The sequence below is a fragment of the Typopeltis vanoorti genome, chromosome 25, assembly GCF_054136105.1.
Source record: "Typopeltis vanoorti isolate ZY-2024b chromosome 25, IOZ_Tvanoo_1.0, whole genome shotgun sequence".
Taxonomy (NCBI): domain Eukaryota; kingdom Metazoa; phylum Arthropoda; class Arachnida; order Uropygi; family Thelyphonidae; genus Typopeltis; species Typopeltis vanoorti.
The window spans coordinates 74,490,688-74,516,581 of record NC_143573.1 but is presented as its reverse complement, the minus strand read 5'-3'; the positions used below and the strand labels follow the sequence as shown (position 1 = coordinate 74,516,581).

The following is a 25,894-nucleotide window of genomic DNA, read 5'->3' as shown; positions in this document are numbered from 1 at the left end:
GGTGGGGGGTTATTTACAAAATATACCCCATGCTCTGTCTTGATCTTTTTGGCTGCTTGACACTCTGGATACCACCAAAGCTTTGGATAGAGTGGAAATGGAGATGATGCTTTTGGAATTGAGGCTGATGCTGCCTGGACAATACAATCTGTAACATACTTTGCTCTTCACTGATAGGCAAGATGCTAAAAAGTATTCCAGTCAGCCTGCATTTTCCACATAGACATCACTGCAAAGAACAGGAAAATAATTGCTTCCATATATGTTCTCTTCGACATATCATGCAAGTAGTAGAAAAATCAGTGGCGCATATTGTATAAGATCTATTGCAGAATATAACTGGAAAGGCATATGGAAGAAGGTATTGAGCCCATTATTAAAAAAAGGGAGAGGTCATTATTGTCAAGTACTCATTCAATGATACGACCTTGTCCATCTGTGTTGGCACTACCCAATAAGTGCCGTGCCCATTAAAGTTACCCATAAGAAGTACAGGCTCAGGCAGTGGCAATATAAGATTATCAAATTCCATCTCATTTATCTCATAACCTGGTGGTAAATAAATTGAATATACTGTAATCCCATAAATATCACTACTTCTTCCGCAGTATTATGGAATGGATTGTCGTTGTGTGTGCAAGTGTGAATGAATTCAAGAACAGGTATGAGAGCTGGTGCAAATAGTATGGTCTCCCTTGATGAGTTCCTCACTCCCTGGAGGTCTCTTTTAATATATAATAATAATAATATTTAAAACCTAGTGAGGACCCTATCTTAGAGGAATTTCACTGTTGTATGCAATGATGATCTCGCATCCTTTCCCCACCCTCCATAAAATTAAAAATTCCATCTACTGAAATTCTGTATAACCCTTTCAGAAGCTTGTAAGTCTGAATCATATTACCTCTCTTTCTCCTGTTTGCAAAGTAGAGATTCTCTGTCAACCCATTTCTGAATGCAAGCCCTAACCAACTTTTCCAAAATCTTCACCAACACTCCTGAGATAGTGAGTGATCAATAGTTGGATACATCAGTCTTTGCACCACCCTTGTGCAATGGGATTGCCAAATTCTTATTCAGTTTGTGCAACAGCTCTAGTACTTCCTCTTCATACAAAAATTTTCTCAAACAGTGAAGAGGTAGCAGTGAGTCATTGCATCAGTCACTCACACCTGCATTCAGAACCAGTTTCTTTTCATAATTAGACTTAGTTTTTCATACAACAGTTGTGACTCTTCTGGCCTGCTGCTTATAATTATCATAACTGACGTCATCCTTATGCATACGGTATTCCTCCGAGATCATCTTTTTCTTACAAATCTTTTGCTTAATTAGATTACACATCCATTTTGCTCCTACTCTATTTATTCTTTGAACTCTAAGGACACATTCTGATATTACATAATTCAGGTATTTTTTAAACAATTCCCACTCACTGTCAATATCCTTCCCATCCAATAACTGATACCATGGTATACAGAACCCAGCATACCCCTCAAGTGGTCATAATTTCCTGCTTTGTAGTTCAGCATGTAACCTTTTCTGAATCGAACATTCACAAATTCAGTCACTTCTGAAGTGAGTACTCTGCACGATCACTCTCACAACTGGAGGAAGAATAGTTATGTCTTTAACTGAAATCCCCTCTGACACTATAATCAGATCTAACACTTTGACCACCAGTTCCTTCTGTCACATGCTGCTTAAGGAAGTTGTCTTGCAAGAGTTCAATAAATTCAGTTTCATTCTTCCCATGCAATTTCACAGCTATGCAATCAGTGTTCAAATAATTAAAGCCCCACCCCATTATGATTACTCTTTTCACACTCGTATTATTTGTTGATGCATTTCTTTGTACTAGCAACTGATCCACCAGATCTGTAATAACACCCCACTATGTATGATGCAAAACCAAACGGCTATTTTTTTTTCTCCTGGTGAGATTGATAAGTAAAGGGGATAAAAATCCCTTATTGTTTTTCAGCCAGTATGCGAAACTAAGATCGAAAACTACGATCTAAATGTTTCATGTCGGCGGATCCAAGCATAAGTGACCACTTGGTAGTGCCACACCATACCTTCACTTACACTTACATACCTTCGCTATACGAATGCCTTTCTGGCATTCATATAACGAAGGTATGTAAGTTCTTTTGACTTAAACTTTGATATTCTCTAGGTCTAGCTACTCACTGATGAGACCTCAAAAAAGGTTGAAAACGGTCTGGGTAGTGACCTCTCCTCATAATGTAAAGCAGTTCTACAACTCCTAGGAGCTGTGTGTTTTTACATTATGAGAAAATATCAAGGATAGTGAGGGAGCTTGCTCCACCTTTGCATCGAGTTGCCCTGGTGTGGCACTACCAAGTGGTCACTTACGCTTGGATCCGCCGACAGTTCGTCGGCATGAAAGTTTAGATCGTAGTTTCCAATCTTAGTTTCGCATACTGGCTGAAAAACAATAAGGGATTTTTATCCCCTTTACACCCCACTATGTATTTAATCTTTTTTTGATTCTACCTCACACCAGATGGCTTCGAATTCACTGCCACATGAAAAACTGTTACTAGTATCACTCATAGGTCTCAACTCTAACTGGATTCAAGTCACTTGATATCATTAGCAGCATACCCACTCCTCTCTTATCCTTCCTAAAAATACTGTACTTGATACCCAGGTCTTTGCTTATGCCTACAACATGAGGTTCCAATATATTAACCAAGGCAACAAACTAATCCTTTGTTTTTGATACTCCTAGCATTTATATACAGACATAATAAGTTACCTGCATGCTCTTTTGGTTACTCTTGTCTGTGGTAAGCATGACACAGTTTGACAACTTGCAGATCTCTGTTCTTATCGAGTTCCTAACTTATGCAGACATCTTTCTACATGTTTGACAGGTTCAATGAACACAGAATCATTCTCTCTTCATAATCATTTCCACAGTTACCAACATTGTCACTCTTATACACAGACAAAAATATGAAGACAGAATCAGAAAGTTCTTTTTTTTTTTTTTTTTTTTTTTTTTTTTTTTGTACCAAAATCTTGATATCATTGGCATTCTGACAAAACCCACAACAGTTCCATTGTAAAAATTTTCCTACTGTTTTGGCACTCTAGACTAGTTCAATTTCTGGAAGGTCGAAAGCTTACTTCTATCATGTTTATAAGTATCAAGTGATTTCAGGAAGTAAGGATGGCCAGTGTTTTTCCTCTAGAAAAAAAATTCAATATATATATAAGTGGGTTCTCATTGAATGGAACCATTTTTGGAGGAGTTAGACAACAGGTCATGGGAGAAGCACTTGAGATCATAAAGTTCAAGTATGTGAGATAATGGGATAAATATACAAATTTGAGTTGCTGTTGACATTTGCTTTACTGGCACCTTCTTAATATAAAAGAATCACAGGACAGGTATGGTGGTAGCTAACTTCCTTTATGCATCCTGACATGATATATTTTGTTCAGTCAATCTTTTGTATTTCTTTTTCATCTTTCCACTTCTGACATGCATGGGAGTAATCTGGATGATCTCCATAACAGTTCACCCATTTAGCTTTCTTTCATGGCTCTTCCACCTGGGCACAGGTGGAAGAGCCACAACAGGCAGTTTGGGCATATCCATATTTCTGACATTTGAAGCATCTTAGTGGATTAGGGATGTACCATCTAAGACAGTTGAGATACCCTGCTTTTACACATGGTGGAGGTTTAGGTGTAACAAAAGTAAGGATGATGTTTCTGGTTGGAACCAAATGACCATCTCCACAGACCAGGGAGCCTCATACCTGTCACTCCCTGATCTTTAAGTTCAGAACATATCTCATCAGGAACTTCAAGATCACATTCTAAGATCACTCCTCTAGAAGAGTCGAGTTTATGAGGTGCTGTAACTGGTATTCCATCAATTAATGTTGTTCTTAGTAGTTTGTCAAAATGGTGTTGACATGTTTCAACAAAGGATATTGCTGGAACACAAGTTCTTAACTGTTTTTAGAGAACCTAAACCCTTCTGAATAAAGAAGGGTGACATTTTACCTATTGGCTTTCTACCTGTTGCATGGATGGTCAGAAAAAGCAGTACATTTATAGTGGTATCAGTATTTGGTTGGGACCTTGTTAGGGTCCCTGAAACATTTGAGGATGAAGGATTCATGCTCAAGGTTTTTTTTTTTTTTTTTTTTTTTTTTTTTGACACCAGAGCTCTCCAGCTGCCTTAGAGCCACATATGGATGCCCACTGGTGTCAGCAAGCATTGACTGCACTGAGGAGTGAAACACCAGGGCTATCCTGGATGCTATACCAGCACTGCAGCAAGCCTTGTGTCCTGACCCCAAACTATGGGGTAAGAGACTTATTGCGTAAAGTAGAGAAGGTAGTCAGTCTGCTTGCTCAATTTTTCATCGTGATATCCATGATGTAGTATATAATGGCCCATTAAAAAAAAAAAAAAGGAGGATATCATGGGGAAATAGTTCCCATATAAGTAGTTTACAGTTTTCCACTTGAACAGTGGGAAGAGGCATATGGAAGATGCTGCTTCTGTCCAGAGGGATAGGTTGTTGCTGTTGAGTACATGCTCAACAAAAACTTCCTCTGATGTTTGTCTGGGTGAAATCCAATATCGTTGTGCCCATTTAAATCCCCCCATTAAAAGTAAGGGAATGATAACTGCAGTATGACATCATTAAGATCATCCTGAGAGACATCTGTTGCAGAAGAACGTAGATGTAGCATACTGTTATAAGGTATGACTAAGAGTCAGATGGCAACTGTCTCTTAGTTTGTATTAATTGGGATTTGCTGGAAGGGGATGTGGTTGCTCGCTAGGATGGTAACTACTCCGAGGGTAGGCCTATCCTGCTCAGTGTTACATTTTGTATTACCAAATCATCACCAGGCTTCAGGTATGTTTCCTGTAGGCAGAAGCATACTGATTTAACTTCTTCAAGAGAGCCTTGATTTGTTGATATTTAGTCAGTATCCATGACAATTCCATTGCAGAAATGTTTTCATTAGCCTTGGATACTTACTTTATGGAGAATTGTGAACAGCCGGTGCCCATCATTTCTTTTTCATCATTGACTCCATCGGGAGCACAAGTATATTAATTGTTTTATCTTTCTGTAGGGGAAGCAGATGTATCCATGCTATCTGTTAATGGGCCATCTATTAAAAAGTCTGAAGGCATGTCTGATCCTTTGTGGTGCAAGTTCCTTTATTTTTTAATCAGATTTTTATGCAGTGGGACCATTTTTGGAGTGACTGATCTTCAGAGAGTTGAAGTCTCCAGAACAGCACACAACAGGATCGCAACAGACATTTGATGATGTCCAATGAATGGATGGATAGATATGTGGTAGGTAAAACTACATACTTTTATTTGGATTTCATAACTATAGCATTTGGATCTGATAATGTTACACATTATAGTGTATGAATGAAGCACAGAAAACTATTGAAACTATGTTCAATAAAAATTTTTAATAGCTGCTGTCAATACTGCACAAACCAATTCCTTGCAGTGGATCTATGTTGCCAACACTCACAAAATTCTATGAAATCAATCTATACAGATGCCACTTTAAGAGGCTCTGAATACAAAGAGAATCTCTGTGGACAATTGCTTTAAGGAAATCAATGCTATGACACTGCTTTGACTACCAGTAACTCTGTCTTCAAGACCTTTTCAACTCTGCAGCTTACCACTGTTTTGTAAGATTAGGATTATTAAAGCAAGGGTTCAGATTATTTAGAATTAATAGAAAGACAGTTCAAGGTTAGGTTGTTCTGGATTACAGCCAAAGTACCAAAGATATGAAGTCAGCATAATATACTTTTTAACTGTGTGTTCTTCTGGCCAATTTGCCTTTTTTTTTGGGGGGGGGGGGGAGATGAAAAAATCTGCTACTTTCATATAAAATGGCTAACTCACTTCTGAATGAGTCAGTTCATATGGACCTTTCAAGGACATGACAGAAGTATATATAATGTCTGTCCATCGGGCATATTTTCCAGTGGTTTGTCTGTTTTGAAAGAGGAAAATACTGCCACCTCTGTTCAATATGAGCTAACACAGCTCTGCTAAGTAAACAAAAATAATATACCAACAAGAGTTACCATAAATTAGAAGTAATAAATAAAGAAAAAGAGCCTTCTTCTTCTTCTTTGAGTGCCATCTCCAATCAGACATCGGCAACAACTCTGGCAAATTTTGAGCAATCCTCAGCTACTCTGAATAGTCCCTCAGAGTTCAAGTCAGTCTATTGTCTGATGTCTGCCAGCCAAGATTTTCTTAGTTTTCCTTGTCTTCTTATTCCATTTATCTTCCCCTTTATAATCAATTGAAGTATTTTATATTTTTCCTTATAAAGTAGGTGACCAAGATATACAGTTTTTCTTCTTTTTATGGTATCTAAAAGTTCACATGATTTCCCCATTTGTTCAAGTACATCTTGATTGGACGTTTTTGTTGTCCTTGGGATTTTTAACATTCGTCTGTATAACCACATCTCAAAGGCTTCAAGTTTTTTTTTTTTTTTTTAAATCAATGTTGTCTTCAAGGTCCAAGTTTCTGCACCGTACAGTAGTACAGACCATACATAGCATTCAACCATGATTCAACCAATTTTTTCTTGCCATTTCAATTTTTTATTTCCATTTTTGGATTGCACTCTTCATTTAACCACCATCCGAGATATTTAAATTTTGTCACTCTTTCCGTTTCGCATTTAAAGAAAGAATTTGTTTCTTGCTTATGACCATGAATTTTTTCACTCTGTTTGCTCACTAGTCCGAGAAGATTTTGAAGATCCTGAATATCGTCAGCCAGGAGAACTGTGTTATCAGTATATCGAATGTTATTGATGATTTCACCATTTACATCAATCCCTTCCTCTCTTCCCTTTAAGATTTTCAGAAATATGGCTTCTGGGTATATGTTAAAAAGGAGAGGTAACAGCACACATCCTTGCCTTACTCCTCGTTTGATGATAATGGAGACTGTAATAATGTCACCCACTTGAATAGATGCCTTTTGGTTCACATGCCTAGAAATATAAAGAAGTTAAATTAATGTATACGCTTTCATGATAAATTTCACAATGATCCTGATGTCTTTAGCATCTAATCCAATTCTTCTTAATATTTCTTTTTAATAATTCAATCATTTTAGTATGTCGGACTTTGTCAAATGCTTTCTTGAAGTCTATGAAGCAAATGAATACTTCCTTGTCACTACATTTTTGGAATAAGATTTGAGAACAGAAAAGAGCCTCTCTCATTCTCAAACCGTTTCTAGAGCCGAATAGTCATTACAAGTTTTTGCATTTGCTTTTTTAGGTAGCATGATGAAAGTCGACTGTAATCAGTCTTGAGAGATTATGCCTGTATTCCAGAAAACAATTAAAAAGAAGAGGGGACAAGATGCATCCCTGTCTTATCCCCCCATTCTACCTGGATCTTATTAAATAACTTTACTAATATAGTAATGTTGTTGTCTTCTAATAACTTTACTATTTCTGCTGGTATTCTATATAACTGATTTCTATGGGCACACATTGGTTTCATAACGTACTCCTCATAACATGCTTGAAATTCTTCAAGCAGCTTATGCATTTTAAGTGTCATTATTATAGTATTTTTTTTTTTTTAAATCATAATTATTTCCAAAAATTAAAAGATACCAAAATATCACTTCTGTTTTTGGAAAGTCAAATTTTGAAACATCATAAGATTTATTTTTAGTAACTTGACAGATAAAGTTCTTCTCTCCCGTAGTCCTAAATGGACCGTTGGGTCATTCATGGCTGGTAGGTGATATTCTTTGTTAGCCTCCAATCATCTCGATCTCTTGTTCTTGATATCAGTTGAGAAAGGGAAGAATTTGTCCATTTTAATCAAGGTCGGCCCCTAACCCTTGGCCCCAGAACAATTCCTTCTCGTGTTTGCTTTTGAATGCCTAATATTAGCTCTCTCCACATTTCCAAACCATTTCATGTCTTCTTCTGATGACTGTCAGAATATTTTCCCTTCTTCTTCCGTCTATTGATTCGATCAGTTTTCGGACATTTTCATTGGTTTCGTGAGCAGTATCGGGAATTCTCAAAATTCTTCTGTAAGTTTTCATTTCAAAAGATAGGAGTCTCCTCTCATCTTCCCCCAATAAAGTCCAAGATTCACAACCATACTAGAGGATAGAATTTACCAAGATGTCAATTAGTCTTAGTCTGGTTGTGATTGCTATTCTGTTATCTCCCCACAATGGTTTTAACTTCTGTAGGGCCATTATTATTATTATTATTATTGTTCCGGGAAACTCCAAGGAGTCGACAGACTCATCGAGGGAGGCCCTAACATCATGTCTGGAACAACTATTCAACATTTACACAGTATCTATCATATCTTGCAACTCATTCACGGTCGTAGCACCCACAACAGACTCTGGAACTTATTCCACTCATTCACCACTCTCCAAGTAAAAAACCTAGCTCTAATACCCTTGTCAACCACGCTCTTGCCCAGCTTCCATGCATGGCCCCTAGTCCTCCTACCACCAGTCATATTTTCAAAAATATCTTCTGGATCAATCTTATAAAAACCCTTCAGTAATTTGAATGTCTCAATCATATCACCCCTCCTTCGTCTATCGTCCAATTTCTGCAACCCACAAATCTTCAACCTATTCTCATAAGGTTCATTCCACAGACCTGCTATCATCTTGGTCACTCGTCTCTGGACCTCTCCACTTCCTCCCCATCACGAAGAAACCCTGGTGCCATAACTGGGCACAGAAGTCCAGATGAGGTCTTATCAAGGCTCGATACAGAGGAACAACAACTTGCTTCTCTCTGCATGTTAAAGTATTTTTCATAAGCCAAGTGATTTGGTGAGCTGTTTTAGTTACTTTTGCAATGTGCCCCCTAAACTTCAACTCCCTATCCACCAGTACTCCCAAATCCCTGGCCTCATCAATCTCCTGGAGTACAGTTCCACCTATGCGATATACTGCTGCTATTCTTTTCACCCCAAAGTGCATAACCTTACACTTTGCCACATTAAACTGACATCAATTTTTCCTAGCCCAGTCCTCCAAACTATCCAAATCATCCTGTAAAATTTTGACATCCTGTGCACTCACAATTGCTCTACAAAACTTTGCATCATCGGCAAACAAGTGAACACTTCCTCTCAAATCCTTTCTAATATCATTGATGAACAAATTGAAAAGCAGTGGTCCAAGAACAGAGCCCTGCGGCACTCCACTAGTCACAAGACGTCTTTTTGACTCCACTCCTGAATAAATCACTCTCTGGTATCTCTCCTTCAACCACCCTCCTATCCATCTTACCAACCCTATATCTATCCCCATCTGCTCCAGTTTACTGATTAGGGTTCCATGTGGTATCCTGTGCCATGGTTGCCTTAGCAATTCGGTATTTAATGTCGGTTTGTGAACGACCATCTTGACTCAACATGATTCCTAGATAAGTGAACTTGTTTACATTCTCAATTTGTTTATTGCCAATTTGTATCTTTAAGAATTCAATATCTGATTTTGAGGTTATCATTGATTTTTGTAGGTTTATGTATAATCCATATTTTTTCAATGTTCTGAAAACACAGCTGGTTATCTCTTGTAATTCTTCTTCACTTTCTGCCAGAAGATTGATATCGTCTGCAAAATGTAAGTTATTTATTTTTAGTCCACCAACTACTATTCCTCTATGAATACAAGTATGAATACTAGTGTCATATTTGTGAAGAGCTTCATCTATGACATATTCCAGAAAACAATTAAAAAGAAGAGGGGACAAGATGCATCCCTGTCTTACCCTCCCCTGTTCTGCCTGGAATGGTTCACTGCTGTAATTTTTAATTTCAATTCTCATATCAGATGAGGAATAAAGAGATTTAATAATGCTAATGATTTTGTTGTCAATACCATAATGTTCTAAAATTTTCCATAATGCCTCATGCCATATTAAGTCAAAAGCTTTCAGAAGGTCTAAAGAGTTGTGACAGATTATTTTGTTACGTTCTATATATTTTTCACCTAGTATGTGTACTGTAAAAATATGGTCGATCGAACTTCTGGAAAAGCGCTTGTTCATCTGATAGTCTGCTTTCTATTTTCTTTTCAATTCTTAACAATAGTATTTTTAACAGGATTTTGCTTGGATGACCAAGGCTTATTTGTTCTGTAGTTGCTACATTTATTGCTGTTTCCCTTTTTAGGAAAAGGTACAAGGACAGAAGTCTGCCAATCAGAAGGTAAATCAGAAGACAGAGTTAATAAAATAAAATAAGACATGAAATAAAAAAACATCTTAATTTAAAAATGTATCTGATGTACTTTTTTTCATGACAGTTATACTAATTTCAGTACTGTTAAAAAAATTAATAAAAGTATTACCTGATTCACCCACATTGTATCTTGCAAACAGTGCTCAAGGATGAAATGGGACTCCTTCTCATCATCTCCACCTTTTACTTGATTAACCTATTCCAATTTAATAAACAAATTTTCCAATATCGATAGAAATATACGGAAGTGGAATTAATGTATATGCGTTCATGATAAAAAATAAATAAATAAGCACCATATATTAATAAAATATATCATCATCAAATTCCTGACATTTACCCTCAAGGGGTGTACAAGACATGATAGTACTACATGAAAAACTTACAATATTACTAACTTCCTATCTACAATTTTCCTCCAAATCAATCTGTTACCTGTCAAGGCTCCAACATTGTCCGATCTTATATTTCTATCTTCTAAGGCACTTTTCACCTATATCTTGGTCTTCTTCTGGGTCTCTTTCCAGCCAACCTGGAAGAGAACACTTTTTTTGCTAATCTTTCCTCGCCATTCTGTTTTAAGTGATCATACCACCAGAGATTAGCTCTGCTAACAGATTTCTGGATGCTAACAACGTCAAGTTCTTTCCTAATATCCTCGTTTTTAATACGATACTGCCACTGATGCCATCTATTCATGCCCCTAATCTTTCTCAGGACTCTCATATTTGTGGTCTCTAGTCTTTGGTCAAGTGTTTTATTTCTAACCCAGCTCTCACATCCATAAGCAAATATTGGTTTGAACACTGTCTTGTATACAGCTACTTTAGTGTTTTGACTCATTTCTCTCTTATTCTTCATAAATTAATTCAGTTTACTTCCCACCATACCAGTTTTGTTGATTCTGTTGTCTATTAACATATCTAATTTACCATCTTCATTAAAAATCATGCCTAAGTAGCTGAAATGTTTTATTTCTTGTTCTATAGGTTCTCCATTCAAAATACAGTTATTTTCAATGCTTCTGCCTATTTTCACTGCCTTTGTCTTGTTATTGATGACCTTCATACCATAGCTGACTTTCCGCTGTTTGGCATGGTTCCCTGGTGAAAACAACAGGGGGGGCTTGTTTAACTAGGCGACGCCCCAGCTGGCATGAAATTCTGTCATGTTGTACGATTATTTATTATGTGGTTTAGAATACAATTTAGCTGGCTAAATCCCAAATTGCCAGCCAATCCTCGTTCGTTCAGTATCCAGGTAGATACCTAACAGGGTGCACCACGAGAAGGTGAGGACTGGACATTAGGTCAGAAGCCCTGGTCGGTTCTCTGTATTCCTTTAAAGGAAATGTGGTGGTCTCCTCTCAGTTATACATCTTCGACCCTTAAGCACCACTAAAAAAATATATCATCAACATCATCAAATTCCTGACATGTACTCTCAAGTGGTGTACAGGATATGATAGTACTACATGAAAAATTTACATCATTACTAACTTACTATCTACAATCTTCCTCCAAATCAGTCTGTTACTTGGCAAGACTCCAACATTATCAGATCTTATATTTCTATCATCTAAGGCACTTTGTACCGTATCAATCCACCTATATCTTGGTCTTCCTCTGAGTCGGTTTCCTGCCAACCTGGCAGAGAACACTTGTTTTGCTAATCTTTCCTCGCCCATTCAGTTTAAGTGACCATACCACCTGAGATTAGATCTGCCAACGCATTCCTGGATGTTGACAATGTCAAGTTCTTTCCTAATATCCTCATTTTTAATATGATATTACCATTGATGCCATCTGTTCAATCCTCTAATCTTTCTCAGAACTGTCATATCTGCGGTCTCCAGTCTTTGGTCAAGTGTTTTACTTCTGACCCAGCTTTCAGATCCATAAGTTAAAACTGGTTCAAACACCGTCTATACTGCCAATTTAGTGTTCTGATTAATTTCTCTCTTATTCCATATGAATTTATTCAATTGACTTTCTACCATACTAGCTTTGTTGATTCTTTGTCTATTTCCACATTTAATTTACCATCTTCACTAAAAATCGTGCCTAAGTAGCTGAAATGTTTTACTTGTTGCACATGTTCTCCGTTCACGACGCAGTTGACATTTTCAACAATTTTACCTATTTTCATTGTCTTTGTCTTTTTAATGCTTACCTTCATACCGTATCTATTACAACAGTTATTCAATTTAGTCAGGGAATTTTGCAAACGTGTAGCGGATTTATTTAGAAGTATAACATCGTCCGCATAAAGCTGACATCAACATCTCCAATTCTGATATCATGTTTAATACCACTTTCCTTCATAATGTGATCTATATAGAGAATGAATAACAGAGGTGGATAACGTACTTCCTTCTCTCACACCAGATTTAACATTAAACCATTTTCCTGTACTTCCTTCAATTCTAACTGCTGAATTACAACTCAAATAAAGACTAAGTATTGATTGATATAATGCCCCACTGACACCATATAACTGTAGCATATTGAATAGCTTCTCTCTCTTGGCACCTTGTCATATGCCTTTTCCAGATCAACAAAACTTAAATACAGATCTTTGTTATATTCCCATGGTTTCTCAACTATTTGTCGTAAAGTGAAGATCTGATCCTTACAGCCTCTATTTGTCATGAATTCAGGTTGTTCTTCACCAAGCTTTTCTTCCACAATTCTTCTCAACCGTTTCTCAAGTATACTTGCATAGATCTTGCCTGGAACAATCAGTAGGGAAATACCTCTGTAATTCTCACATTCAGTTTTATTTCGCTTTTTATATATGGGTACTATTAGAGCTCTACTCCAATCATTGGGAATTTGTCCCTCTGTCCAGGCTTTCTGAACTATGCAGTGCAGCCACTGTAAGACTTTTATACCACCATATTTCAGCATTTCTGTCGAATATCATCTGCTCCTGCTGCTTTTCCACATTTCAAGCATTTGATGGCTTTTTCTACTTCACGTATGGATATGTATTCCTGACTGTATGCCTGTTGAGTGTTTTTTTACCACTGTGCTATCACTGCTTGTTTCATTTAGCAATTTTTCGAAGTAATTACTTCACACTTCAAGGATATCTTTTTCTCCGTTTTCATGTCACCTTTATCATCTCTAACTCCTTTTACAGCACTCTTTCCTCCATTTCTAAGTTTCTTCAACAACCTGCAGAATATCTTACCACCTTCTTGATATTTATTTTCTATGTTCTTGCCAAAGTCATCCCATGACTTTTTAGCTAGTTTTACACAGTGTTTCGCTTTCTTACATTTGTCTCTGATTGTCAGACATACAAAATGATTGTCAGATTGTCAGACATACAAAAATATTGTATGTCTGACAATCATTTCCTACTCTGCTATTTAGATCCCCAACAAGGACCAACTTTTCCTTTTTCATTGTGTCAGCTGCTTTTTCTAAAGCATCAAAAAATTCCTCCACTTCTACCTCAGTAGAACCTTCTGTGGGGCCATAGGCATCAAATAAGTCTCATTGTCCAGTTCCCCATTCTCATATTTGCCCACATTACTCTACTTGAGACTGACTGCCATTCAAGAAGATTAGCCTCGTATTTTGTGTTGAATACTATGGCTACTCCTTCTTTTCCTTGATTGTCATTGCCTGAATATAACATTTTGTATTTATTGCTCAGAAAGATCGCACGTTTTTGTCTTTTTTTTGTTTCAGTCACCCGTATTATGTCGATCTGGTACTTATCTAATTCCTCAGCTAGCTCCATTTCTTTTGCCATTCAGGCTTCTTATGTTGATAGTACTGATCTTTAACTCTACTGATGTTGAGTTTTGGTGTGCTTTCAGATTTGTTCAAGTAGTTGACTTTTCGCTGTTTGCCCTAATAAAATATATTAATTATCAAAATACCTGAAATGTCATGATGTTTTCTTGCTTGTTATCTTGGTCTTCTGATGTTTAATGAATAGCAACAAAACTTTTTCATTTAAAACTATTATTTTAGTAATGTTTTACATTGGCCAAGCTATCCTCACTCTCATATGTCTCCTAATCATGAAGACCCATGTTCCTGAACTATATGTATATCAGTGTTTCTTAAACTTTTTGAATCTGCAGAACCCTAATAAAATATTTTCTCTCACAGAATCCCTATGAAAATTTTCAGAAAAATTATCAGGAAGAAAAATGAACCATTATCTGAAAAATATTTTATCAAATTTGCTGTTTTAAGGACACTTGTGACATAAGACTGAATGATATATGCACGTAAACACAAGAAAGATATTTAATTAACCAAATATTTCGGTCTGGAAATAGCAGACCATCTTCAGTGGTATTACAAGAACAGTTTTAAAAAACACAAGCTAGAATACTAACAATAGATCGTTAAAAATAGAACACGCCGCGCGATGTTATATCACTAAGTATGAAACAGAATATTTTGAAGTAGAGCCATGATTAAAAAAAAAAAAAATTAATGAGTAATCTTGATTAGACTTTCCCAGATTTTTGATATACAGTCATTACGATTCAGGTTGGGACGATGGAGCAAGGCCTCCACACTTTCCCTGAACAAACGTTTGAACCCTTTTTTTTTTTTTTTTCCAATCATGTCTCTACTTCAAAATATTCCGTTTTTATACTTAATACTTAGTGATATAACATCACGCGGCATGTTCTATTTTTAACGATCTATTGTTAGTATTCTAGCTTGTATTTTTTAAAACTGTTCTTGTAATACCACTGAAGATGGTCTGCTATTTCCAGACTGAAATATTTGGTTAATTAAATATCTTTCTTGTGTTTACGTGCATATATCATTCAGTCTTATGTCACAAGTATCCTTAAAACAGCAAATTCTTATCCTTCACAGGGAAAATGTTACCAAACTAACCGGTAAATTAGGAAAACTTTCAGTTATACAAGGTAGGTTACGAGCAAAGATCAATTTCTTAAAAAAGTGCCGCGACAACAAGATTATTCCCAATTTCGCTAAGATTAAAGAAACAATAACATCTCCTGGAGCTCATAATATTTACCGGAACACTAGTTTATCTCTAATCCGTAATCAACTTAAAGCTGCTAAACGTGACCTTGCTATTCACAGTCATCAAATTTCTGATCTGTGCACCTATATTTTTACAAATTTGGATCCACATCTCAACGTGCTTATAATAAATTAAGTCAACATCTTAACCGTAAATATGAAGCTCTTTCGTCTAGACAATCCAAGCCCTTCATAACTCCAGTTAATTGGATTGTCAATATATCCGGACGTCCTTTGACTGAAAGCAAAACCCTCATCCTGTCAAAAGGACATGATTTTTCTATTGTTCCAAATAAGATACCATTTTTCCAATTAAGATAACAATCTAAATTTCCTAGTTAACATTGAAAGGAATCTCAATCATCTGACTAGTGATGAAGCTAGTCAGATGATTGAGATTTGCCTTCTCTACTTAAGGCCAAACTTCCTCCTTCCAACATATCTCCTTCTGAAATGAAATCTTTACAGTTCTTGAGAAAAAATAATCACCTCATTATCACCAAAGCTGACAAGGGAAAAGCAACAGTAGTTATGGACTCAGCAAATTACAGAAGAAAACTTTCTCTTTTGCTTTGAGATCGCTCCATATATCAAGAAATTGATTATAATCCAACCAACAGACAACTAAAGAAATTAAATTCTCTCTTAGATGAAGTCATCAGTTTAGATAAAGACATGATTGAAAGACTTAAAACTCATTTTGCAAGACCTCCTAGATTTTATGGCCTTCCAAAAATCCATAAGATTGACTATCCTCTTCGTCCAATAGTAGATTGTATTGATTCTCCTACTTACTGTATAGCCAAATATCTAGCTAAATTATTGAAATCTTACATTGGCAACTCTACTTCTTTTTTAAAAAAACTCCTCAGATTTCTTAGAAAAATTAAAAAATGTCTCATTACAACCTACAGATCTTATGGTTAGCTTTGATATAGAATCTTTATATACCAATGTACCTCTCAAGGAAACTTTAAAATTACTTGCTGACATCTTTCCTCAAGACATTATAAAACTATTCGATTTCGTATGTGAAAATAAATTTTACAGCCAAGTAGAAGGAACGGCCATGGGAAGTCATTGGCTAAAGCAGGAGAAAGAGTCTCCTGCTTTAGCCAACTTTTATTTAGAACATTTAGAAAAAGTCCTCTTCTCATCTATTTTCCCTCAACCATCCTTTTGAGTAAGATATATAGATGACATCTTTACTATATGGCTGCACAACAAAGACTCCTTAACTTCTTTTTTAAACAGTATCAATTCCTTACATCATCGTATAAAGTTTACTATGGAATTGGAAGAAAACAACCAGTTATCTTTTTTAGACGTTCCCCTCATCCGGTCACCTTCAAATACTCTTACAACTACAGTTTACAGGAAACCAACATTCACAGGTCATTATATTCTTAAAGAATCAGCCCATCATCCATGTCAAAAAAACAGGAATTATAAAATGCCTCATCAGAAGAGCCAAAACTAATTGTTCTACTTTTGATTATCTACAGAATGAACTTTCTACTATCCAACAACACATGAAACTCAATGGCTTTTCTAAAAAAAGTACTCAACATCTTCTCAATTCTTATAATCCTCCACAAAACAACAAAGTTTCAATATGTCGAGTGCCTATTCCTTATATCTCCGGTATTTCAGAACCTATCGCGAGAATTTTAAAGAAATATGATTTAACAACTACGTATTCACCTATTAACAAATTGTCTTCTCATTTTCCTTCTAAAGACAAACGCTCAACTTTCTCTCTTCCTGGATTTTATCAAATTCCTTGCAACTGTGATCTCTCCTATTTTGGACAGACTGCACGTTCTCTTGAAAAAAGAATCCAAGAACATCAATCCTCCATTCTTCACAGCAAACTTGAAAAGTCTGGATTGGCTCAACACGGGATTGAAACTGACCACAGCATCTTTTGGTCCAGGACTCACCTCTTACATAGATCTTGTTATAGGTTCAAACGTTTGTTCAAGGAAAGCGTGGAGGCTTTACTCCATCGTCCCAACCTGAATCGTAATGACTGTATATCTATATCAAAAATCTGGGAAAGTCTAATCAAGATTACTCATTAATTTTTTTTTTTTCAATCATGTCTCTACTTCAAAATGTTCCGGTTTATACTTAATACTTAGTGATATAACATCACGCGGCGTGTTCTATTTTTAACGATCTATTGTTAGTATTCTAGCTTGTATTTTTTAAAACTGTTCTTGTAATACCACTGAAGATGGTCTGCTATTTCCAGACCGAAATATTTGGTTAATTAAATATCTTTCTTGTGTTTACATGCATATATCATTTTAATCAAAAATTTAAGATAACATATGATACATAATAAAGTAACATAACTGTTCTGGAAATAAATCAATTTAATAAAAAGAATTATTTTTTCCCTATTCATTGAATGTTTTTTGAGTAACTACATCTAGTGAATGGAGAAAAAATACTAATCTTTATTAAAGTGTTTGTATGCTCTGGGGACTACCTACGAGTGGGGGACAATGGGGTTCTGTGGAACACAGTTTAAGAAACACTGACATACATAGGATGACTTTCCATTTTACCCCCCCCTCCCTTTCTAGCAACAATTCAATTTTTATAGCTGCATTATAAAATAAGAAGCAAGAAAAAGAAAAAAAACCATCATACAAGTCAAACAACTGCTCTAGTGAAATGCTCCACTTTTCTCGCTTAAGAACACAACTGAAATCTGATCATTCTTCTGAACACAACTTCAAATTAACTGCTTCATAATTTCTTTGTTTTACTTATAGATTTATAAACTCCAGAGAATGCATCGTATTAGATGAGTGCAGTTGATAATGGATTTTGAACAAATTATATAGCAACATTTATGGGTTTTATGATTTTCTTTTCTTGCAAAATGAAAGTTAATTATGCACTACAATAAAAATTGTGCAAATGAGCCACCTCTAATTATTAGATTTGCTAAAAGAAAGCACTTTTCTTCACATAGCAATGAGCAGCTGCTGAGAGAGAATCACTGTGCATCAATTAATAAACTATGATTTAGCATTTGATATTTATGCTGTATCACCTCTTAGGTATGCTATTAAAAAAAGCTAAGATGTTTGGATATGATATGATGTACAGTAACTTTTATTTTTCACCTTTGTACATACTACAGGGTGTTCGGGATAAATTTGACATATTTATAATTAATTATATTTTTCCGTAAGTTACATGTATTAACACACACTTCTCTTCATTTAAAAGTTCGGACCCTTCTTCATTCATATACAAGATGTCAGAAAGGATGGATAGCTGGAACCCACCTGAATCATGGAAGAGAATAACTTGTATCATGATGATTCGTGCCCGCCATCAAAATAAGGATATTACGACTGCTGCCCAATGCTCCCTGAATACAGTAAAAACAATCAGGCATGAACTAGAGACTTGCAATGGTGACTACGAGGATGTAGCAAGAAGAAAGATCCCTAGCAGACGATCTGATTGCATTCGTACAGCAGAATTCCTCGCAAATCTGCAGGAACAGGTGTTGAAGAACCCTGGCATTGGAATTCGGGCTTTGTTCGTGGAGTTGCTAACTGTATTCAAGCCCTGGATAACAAGGGTAGCCAATGGTAGGCCGTATGTATGGCAGCAGGATTCGGCCCCTTGCCACACCTCTGGGAAAAGTCAAAAATGGTTGTCTGAAAATTTCTACGACTTCACCAGTCCAAATGTTTGGCCTCCAAACTCCCCAGACCTTAACCCCATGGATTATTTTGTATGGGGCGCAGTTGAAAAAGACACCAATCGCACTTCCAGTAATACAAAAGCCCAGTTAATGGATAAAATTAAAACAGTTTTTGCAGCCCTTCCCAGGGAGACTGTAGCATCAGCTTGTTCGAGGTTCCGAAGCAGAATTGAAGCTGTGATCGATGCTAATGGTGGTTATTTTGAGTAAATCTTGTTGATAGTATTGTAATTAACTCTGCCTGTAATGTTTTTTTGTCAATTCATTAAATTTAATAGATACAAAGAAGATTTTCTTTTTCCTTACGAAACTGTCAAATTTATCCCGAACACCCTGTATATTATGCCATACAGCAGTATTTCACTGCATAGTTGCATTTTCAAACATGACGTTTATGCTACACAATCCAGAGCTTCTCAAAAGAAAGATAATTTCTGCATCCCTGTTTGTCAGTGTGTTTAATAGCCAAGAGATATTCTTCGAGCTATTTTTGCAATATGTTCTCTGAACTTCAATGATCAGTTCAGCATCTGTCCCAAATCCTAGCCTCATAAATTTCTTGTAGCCCAGTTCCATCTATGTAGAAGAAAGACCATGTTGTTTTTTTTTTTTTTCATTCCAAATTGCATAATGTTATACTCAGACTTACAAAATTGGCAACCATTACCCTTGGCCTAAACCACAAAAATAAGATTGTAAGTGGAGGTTTCTGTGGTTTAGAAGTTCATAAGGCATATTCTGATAATTGAACCACATTTTTATATTAAGCTAAAAGCACAATAAAGAAATAAAACCCAACAAGTTTCGTAAGTCGTTTGACTTACATCTTCAGGGGTAAAAGGTAACTGAAAGTTAAAACAACAAAAAAGAGAAATTAATAGTTCATTCTGTACGGTTGTAGCGGTCTCACTGTTGTAAATGAAAGAAAAAGTAATTTTATGTAATTCTTCTGATTGAATTTGATTGGCTGTTGTCAAGGAAATGGAGTTAATTTTAGATAGCGCGTGCGTGAGCTATGGTATTTGAAGGGAGGAGGAGTTGATATGAGCTGAATTGGCTAGAACCGGATTTTGGCAGGAAGAATGAAGGTATTTTATTGGAAAACGAAAGTAAACAGGGGAGAAAGCTTAAGGACAGCAAGGACTGAAGTAAGGGATGGCAGTAATGGGGATTTGGGAAATGCCGTAAATAGATTATGAAAGGACCGGGAAATTAATAGGCAATTCGGAATATTTCTACGGAATTCTAAAATTACGATGAATTCCAGTTGTTTTGAAGAACAGTGCAAGGCTGAATTTAATGCATAGTAATAAATAAGGAATAAGTAGATTACCTAATACGAGTGCATCATGACATGAAGCTCTATGTTTAACATTTCAGTTATTATAGTGAAGATTTCTATTGAATAGTGTTGCTTCAGAGTGATAGTTAACTACAGTTTTAAGTGTGCCTATAGTGAATCCAATGTGTAAAAGATGCAACCCGGTAAGAGCAGTCCATTTTTTTTTTATATTTCAGCGTGAAGATATAAAAATTAGCTCCGCCTGATATATCTAACATTAACTGTGGCGTTCTACTAAAAATAGCCGAAGTATGGAGCTTTAAAGTGATCCCCCTTGAAGTGATAACTGCCTCATAATTAAATTAAGTGTTAGTTGACTAAGAGAGAATTAGAGAATTCTACTTTAAGAATAATTACTGTGAGATTCTGTAACATTGAACTAAGTGGACCATCTTCAATTATTCAGATGAATATAGTATTGACAGCTGAATGTGCAATGCCTAATGTTTTATGTTTGTTATGAGTATTTGGACTAACTGATTTGCATTATCTTGTTTTTAGTTTTACTTAAATGTACATGTTCTATAACCCTGTATTAAATGTTTATTTTACTGGATTCAATTTGTTGTTTGCCTGATTTTTCTTCATTGTCACCGCTCATAAAGTTTATCAGACCTTGCAAAAGCCTTAAATATTAATTTTAAACTCGGCTTGTAGAAAAGTGGGATTGTTAAAGTTAGTTGATTGATTCTACTATATTATATAGACTAATCTGAATATAGGGTGGTGCAGGATAATATAAATTTCTCTATATTTGGATTAGTAATCAACCAACAATTAATTAAGCTAACAAAAAAACAGATAATTTAAATAAGAACTACGTTCTAACAAAATGGCGGATTCAGAGCCAGGATGTATGATCCAACAGTACTCACTTGCCATGGACAGCAAAATTCTTTGTCCATGGCTCTCATCTGAGAATATGACCTTCCACTTCTCAACAATCCAATCTTTGTACCCTTTTGCATGCTGGAGCCTCTTTTTCTGCATGCATAGTCTTTGTCAACAGTTGGTTTCTTTTTTGGTCTGTGGATAGGCCTCTCTGTTTCCAACAATCTTCGAGAGGCACTCACGTCAGAAAAACATTAATCTCACTAGCTGCCAGACAGTCTTTCATTCATTTTGCTTTTCCTAACTAGTAAATAGTCTTGAGAGTGTAGTTTTCCTTTTTCACACATATTTCCCTTTTCTGTCAGGAGAAAAGGTACCTGTCTCCATAAATTTCTTTAAAACTGTATTAACAATACTAAAACCAACACCACACTCATTGGCAATTTGTCTTTGAGTCATGGATGTGTGCTGAGAAAGAGTACATATTTTTGAACTTTCTTGAAGAAGTATCCATTTTATAGCTGAATAAAATGAATAAAACACAATAAATATCAGCTTTTTTTTTTTTTTTACACTATTAAAAATGCACAATACTATTAATAAACATCACAGAAACAGTTAAAACATGTACTCTTTCTCAGCACACAAAACACAGTGAACCAAAACCAACATTAAAAACTTGACGAAAATTCGGTTTGCTCGGATTAAATTCTTTGCTACTGTAAATATCAGGAAGATGGTAAAATGTTCTCGAGGCTATTGAAGTTTAGAAATGGAGGAAAGAGTACTGTAAAAGGAATAAAACATGATAAATGTGACATGGTAACTGAAGATGAGGATATCCTAGATGTCTGGAGTAATTACTCTGTGAGACTGTTAAATGAATCAAGCAATAATAATAATTCGTGGTGGTGGGCAGTAGATGGCATTGGTGTAGATGATGATTGTAGTTGTGATTAGTTGTAATTGGTGAAATGAGTGGTGGAGACAGAGTTGTAAGAGTAGATGCCCTCCCTCGATAAGCCATTGGACTCCCTGGAGGTCTCATGTAATAATAATAATAATGACAGAATTCTACCAGAAAATTTTCAAGAGGAATGCAAAGAGGAGTACATATGAATATTTGAGATAGTAAAAGCTGTCAAAAACTTGAAATGTGGAAAAGCAGCTGGAGTAGATGATATTCAACCAGAGATGCTCAAGTATGGAGGTATAAAAATTTTGCAGTGGCTACAATGCATAATTCAGAAGGCCTTGTTAGAAGGTTGATTTCCTGATGATTGGAGTAGAGCTCTCACAGCACCAATCTATAAAAAAGGGAATAAATCTGAATGTGAAAATTACAGAGGAATTCTTTATTAAGTGTTCCAGGTAAGATTTATGCAAGCATACTTGAAAAGAGGTTGAGAAAGATTGTGGAAGAGAAACTTGGAGAAGAACAAGCTGGGTTCAGGCTGAATAGAGGTTGTCAAGATCAGATTTTCACTTTAAGACAAATAGTTGAGAAATTGTGGGAATATGACAAGAATCTGTACTTAAGTTTTGTAAATCTGGAAAAGGCATACGACAAGGTGCCTAGAGAAAAACCTTTCAAAACACTTCATTTGTATGGGATGAATGGAATATTATACAGAGCAATTAACATAGACTATATTTAAGTTGTCAGTCAGCAGTTAGAATCGAAGGCAATATAGGAAGATGGTTTGATGTAAAAGCAGGTGTAAGACAAGGATGCACATTATCTCCACTCTTATTCATCATCTATATCGATCACATTATGAAAGAAAGTGGCATCAAGCCTGAAATTAGAATTGGAGATGTGAAACTTGGCTCTTTGCTTTATGCAGATGATGTTATACTCCTAAATATATCTAGTGCAAGTATCCAGGATTCTCTAACTAAATTGAATAAGTTGGATTATTAACAAAAATCTTAAACATCATGGAATTTCTCTCCATAAAATTAGGTGGTGAACAGCAGAGGATGAAGAAATGCTCACAGGATTCAGACAATACAAGGATAGAGTTAGTGTCCTAGGGTGCTCATATGCAGCATGCACACATGCAGATGCAATCTGCTTTATGAAAAATTAAATGCTCTATGTCGCTGAATGACATTATAATTTACCCTAATATACTGTATAAATAAAAATAAAATGTTGAGAACAGAAAAAACATTCCAGATTTAGTGAGAAGTTGTTTGAAAATACGTGTATAACTTTTGACTCCCCAAAAACTTTATTAGTAGCCTGCTGTTGACCAGAAGCCTTAATGATAACATAAACAGTCAATTAACACATATTTTGTATGGTATGTATGTATTATATACTATATTCTTACAATAAAGTAAGCTAGAGAAAAAAAAATCATAAGTGAAAATACATTTACAGTACTGTACTGTATTTATGTCATCTGTTTACAAGATGACTCATATGTCTGTCAGTACCTACATCAATATTGTCTTATATGATACAAAACATAAAGAGCCTGTGTAGCTCAGTGGATGTGGCGTTTGCCAACCACTGCGCTTGGCCGCACGAAGGAAGACTTGGCTTCGAGTCTAGTCGGCGACTAGAAGAAATTTTTCTAAGCCATCGACCGGTTCCCAAGTTAGTCGATCTCTGGCACGGGCAAGCAGGTTTTTCCTCCCGGAAACTCGGGTTTTTCGTCCTGTAAACTCAAGAAAATCGACCGTAGAACCCACATTATTTCAGATATTAAATATAGTGTGTTAGGGTTAGGGACCACGAGATGGCGGCACATTTGAGCCGTCTCTCTTCACTGAGTACCGCTTAATTAGTGATAGCCTTGGGCCATCTATCTCTGATTGGTACCAGTGGAGATTGAACTGCCCACTCAGTCTCCAAAAGTTAGATAGGGCTAAATGGCCTCGCCTACTCCCAGTATACGGGAATAAAAAGGCGTTAGCTGATTTTTTTTTTTTTTATGATACAAAACAATGTAGATGTTCTACGCATTAGTAATACTAGACATCAATGGAAAGATAATGTGGAAAACAAATTCACATTTATTTACAGGTATAATGATTCATGCACTGATAACGAAGAAGCAGCAATATGATTGCTTTATGGTAGCATAGCCTATACACTAATGAATGAACGTTATAAAATATTTATTTCATGCTAATTAATTTAACTAATTAATAACAGTTCGTTTTATGCAGTTATGATTTCATACTGCATCCTTACTTTTGCTTAAATTTTTCTGGACTGCAAATAGTCATATATGGTCTGTAAGTGTTTGTGCACGTAAGCTTTGATAAATTTTAACTTTTTATAATAGACCTGTGTATACTTCATGGTAATAAATGATAAAATAGACTAGTGTTTACATATATTTTATGCATTCATGACATGCCTAACTTTTTCTTAATTTTTTTTGATATTTCTAGGCTATGCGGTTCGTCTGCAGGTGTTTTTAAATTGTTGCAAATCTCCAAAAATATTTCCAATATATTTAATTAAAAAGAAAAAAAAAAAAAGAAAAAAAGAAACTGTATAAGTGGACCTGTGTAGTTGAAACTGGTGTTCTGTTCTTCATGAATCAACTGTATAAGTAGCCAAAGCACCACCAGGATGCATTAATATGAGTAAACAGCTGACACATTTTGTTAATATCTGTGGTAGTTTAGTAATGAAACAAGCAAGAATAAACAGTTGATGCAGTAGGTGTCAGCTTACAGTAGTTAACTAGGACCAAATAATAATAATAATAATAAAAAAATCAAAATGTTGGTTTATGTTGACATAAAGTATACATATTGCATTAAAATAAAGAATATGTAATATATATATATATATACACACACACACACACAGATTTTTTCCCCCAAGACAGACTTTTTCAAGAAAGCATACACAATGAAATAAATAAACATAGTAATAAATTGCACTGATTAACAAAAATAAAATAAGTGAAAAATTTAATAAATTTCAAGTCTTTTTTTTTTTTTTTTAAAGTTTGCTCAAAAAATGAAATAGTTAAAATATAAAACCATCCATGATGTTAAGTCATGTTAAATGAGGTGTGAAACAAAAGTTCATATTATCTTTACTGCTATTCATCATCTAATGCAGTGTTTCTCAACCTGTGGTCCACAGGCAGACTTAAATTAATTAAATAAATATATATTTTTTAATTATCAAAACAAATTAAAATTTAATAAATAAGCAAGTAAAAATTATTGAAATCAAATGGAGACTTAAAAAAAAAACAAATATCGTCAGAATATTCAAAGGCGGAAGCAATAAAACTATATTGTTGTTCACTTCACACTTTTTATTATTCGTCATTCTGCTGCTAAATTTGTAGCGGCAGAATGACAATAATAAAAGACGGGCGAAGTGAACAATAATACCCCCCCCCCCGCAGTAGCTTGGTGTAGCTTAGTGGCCCGTAGAATTGTTTTCAGCATTTTACTGGTCCTTGGCTTCAGAAAAGTTGAGAAAAACGCTGATCTAATAGATCACACTATGAAGAACAGTGCCATTAAATGATGATGTCATACACCTAAATAAATCCATCACAAGTCCACAGTATTCCCAAACTAAATTGAATGACTGATGTAATAAATTTGCTATGAAAATCAGCAATAAAAAACAAAGACTATGAAAATAGA

General features: G+C 35.5%; 1 protein-coding gene across 1 annotated transcript in view; it reads right to left on the bottom strand.

Moving 5' to 3' along the window:
• Positions 1 to 25,894, bottom strand: part of LOC150092853 (uncharacterized) — a 219,925-nt gene that overhangs the window by 4,368 nt on the left and 189,663 nt on the right. The window contains exon 9 of the mRNA XM_090414300.1: positions 10,424 to 10,510. Coding sequence (XP_090270426.1) covers positions 10,424 to 10,510 — 87 coding nt within the window. The remainder of the gene's footprint in view (positions 1 to 10,423; positions 10,511 to 25,894) is intronic.